This window comes from Cariama cristata, unplaced genomic scaffold (assembly GCF_000690535.1).
Source record: "Cariama cristata isolate BGI_N322 unplaced genomic scaffold, ASM69053v1 scaffold9169, whole genome shotgun sequence".
NCBI lineage: Eukaryota > Metazoa > Chordata > Aves > Cariamiformes > Cariamidae > Cariama > Cariama cristata.
Genome location: NW_009634003.1, coordinates 22,682 through 25,248, shown reverse-complemented (window position 1 = coordinate 25,248; position 2,567 = coordinate 22,682). Strand labels below are relative to the sequence as shown.

Below are 2,567 nucleotides of genomic sequence, written 5' to 3'. Positions count from 1 at the left end.
TAATTACCACCACGCCGACCCCGACGCAGTTCCTCTGCCCCAAAAACGTTACCGACGAGCAAGAGGGGTTCGCGGAAGGCTTTGTGAGAGCCCTGGCGGAACTGCACAACCAGAACACCATGCCCAGCGTTACCTCCGCCGCCCAACCTGTTAACAGCGGCATGGCACCTGTGTCCTCTATGGCCGGCAACAGTAGTTTCAATACGAATTTGCACAGCGAGCCCCCGGTGTACGCCAATCTCAGCAACTTCAACCCCAACGCGCTCAACTCTGCACCTAACTACAACACGAACAACATGGGCTACGCACCTCAGCATCACATAAACCCCCAGATGCCGGTGCAGCATCCCAGGCTCCAGGCTTTGAAAGAAGAGCCTCAGACTGTACCTGAAATGCCAGGGGAAACTCCTCCCCTGTCCCCTATTGACATGGAGTCACAGGAGAGAATCAAAGCCGAGAGAAAACGCATGAGAAACAGAATTGCAGCATCCAAATGCCGGAAAAGGAAGTTGGAAAGGATTGCCAGGTTGGAAGAAAAAGTGAAAACTTTGAAAGCCCAGAACTCAGAGCTGGCATCCACTGCCAACATGCTCAGAGAACAGGTTGCACAGCTTAAGCAGAAGGTCATGAACCATGTCAACAGCGGGTGCCAGCTAATGCTAACACAACAGTTGCAAACGTTTTGAAGAGACTGTCTTAAACAAGAACTGTGGTATTGTGGTATAACTAAAACAAAAAAACCAAAAGTGGCAGATGCATAAAGCTAATGGTAAAAGCTGAAAGGCTGAGTCCTGCCTGTGCTCTGCAAAGCGCATGTGTGGAAAGACTGGCAAGCCTTCAGCTCGAGTCAGTAGTGAAGCGGCCAGCACCGCTCCGAGAAGTGCTGTTCCTGCTCAGATGCGATGTCAGATCTTTGTTTAACGTTGACCAAGACCTGCATGGACCTAACATTCGATGATCATTCAGTATTAAAGGTTAAACTGCAATAGAAACTGTAGATTGCTTTATGTAGTATTCCTTAAAAAAAAAAAAAGTGGGAGGGAGGTTTGTGGGAGGCTGATAAACAAAAAAGAACTATTCTGCCTGCCTTCAAGTAAATTGTGTATGTACATATCTTTTTTATTTTATTTTATGAAAGTTGATTAATGTCAATAAACTACTTCATGACTTTGTAAGTTATTTTTATGTTGTTTATTTGGGCACTGCCCAGTATTGTTTGTAAATAAGAGGCTTTTTTTTTTAGCACTCTGAGTTTACCATTTGTAATAAAGTATAATTTTTTAATGTTTCTGTTTCTGGAAAAATTCTAGAAGGTTCTATTATATTTAAGAAAAATAAAATAATTAAAATGCATTTCCCCCTCACACTTTTTTTTTTTGCTAGTACCTGAGTTGGAGAAATGCCCTTTGTGCTGAACTGTAGAGGGCAGGGATTACGTTAAGCTCACTCTGTAACTACAGGCATGTCCTAGAGAATGTGTGAGGAGGAGAGGGAGAAGCTACATCCTGATCACTAAACTGCTACAACTTTTTGAGCTGTCCTGAAGTAGTAGTTCCCAATCGCAACCTGACTAGTTTGCCTGCTGTATTCTAGTGGCCCAGTTTAGAGAGCTAACTTCAAGCAGGTTGTAGAGGGGTAGAAAGCCAGTGTATGAAACTGCTCCATAACTGGCACCACTGGCTACTTGATCTGACATGCTTTTTATTAAATTGATGCCCTCAAGAAGATAAGACAAGCGGTTGTATTTAAAAAACAAACAAAACCACAATCAAAATGTGCTGTAGGCTTCAAAACCAGAAATATTCACCTTTATTCCTGTGTTCCTTCCTAGGTGGGAGGTGATCCTTGTTTGTTAGTATTTATGACAATGCTGCTGTCAACAGTAAAATAATTTTATAACCTTCTCCCTACCCTTAAATCCTTTCCCTTTTGGGTGTTACTATGAATTCTAAACTTTTTAGCAATAGAAAAGCTGGGAAAGCTGAACCTAGTGGGAAATGAAAAGAGCAACTTGCTGAAAAAGAGCAACTCCTGTTGCTTGTTTTCAGCAACTTCTCTGGCACTTCCCATGTATTTTTTATAAAATAATCTCGGGGTTTAGTACAATGATAATATAAATATATATCTTAGAAACATGCTACTTAACTCATTAGGGGTGGGGGAGGGAAACAGTTGTTATACCAGAGTTTTCAACACTGTACCCAATTCATTTAGTTTAACAAACATATATTTGAAGGGAGACCAGACGTTTTCCTGCTTGTTGTTTAAAGCCAAACAGCTAAGAGTAAATAGATGCTATCAAAACCCAGAAAATATCAGAAATTCATTATTAGTGAATGCTAACTTTTTAGAGCAAGCAGCCTTAAAAATGTCTTTTTTCTTTGAAACAGGAATAAGCATAATTTTAATTGAAGTGACAGTCTTGTTTAAGGTCACTTCATAAGATGACTAGATAATTGGATATATATACACCTTTACTGTTATCAAAGTGATACCCTGAAACTTGCAAGTAATGTGGGTCAGTTCCTTACAGGAAGCATAGAAGTATTTTTCCTCTAACTCCCCCC

General features: G+C 41.0%; 1 protein-coding gene across 1 annotated transcript in view; it reads left to right on the top strand.

The window, feature by feature from the left end:
- JUN (jun proto-oncogene) overlaps nucleotides 1-1,353 on the top strand; it is a gene marked incomplete at its 5' end in the record, with an annotated part of 2,048 nt that extends 695 nt beyond the window's left edge. The window contains one exon of the mRNA XM_009706992.1: nucleotides 1-1,353. This exon is cut by the window's left edge and continues 2 nt beyond it. Coding sequence (XP_009705294.1) covers nucleotides 1-686 — 686 coding nt within the window.
- Nucleotides 1,354-2,567: the final 1,214 nt, after the last annotated feature.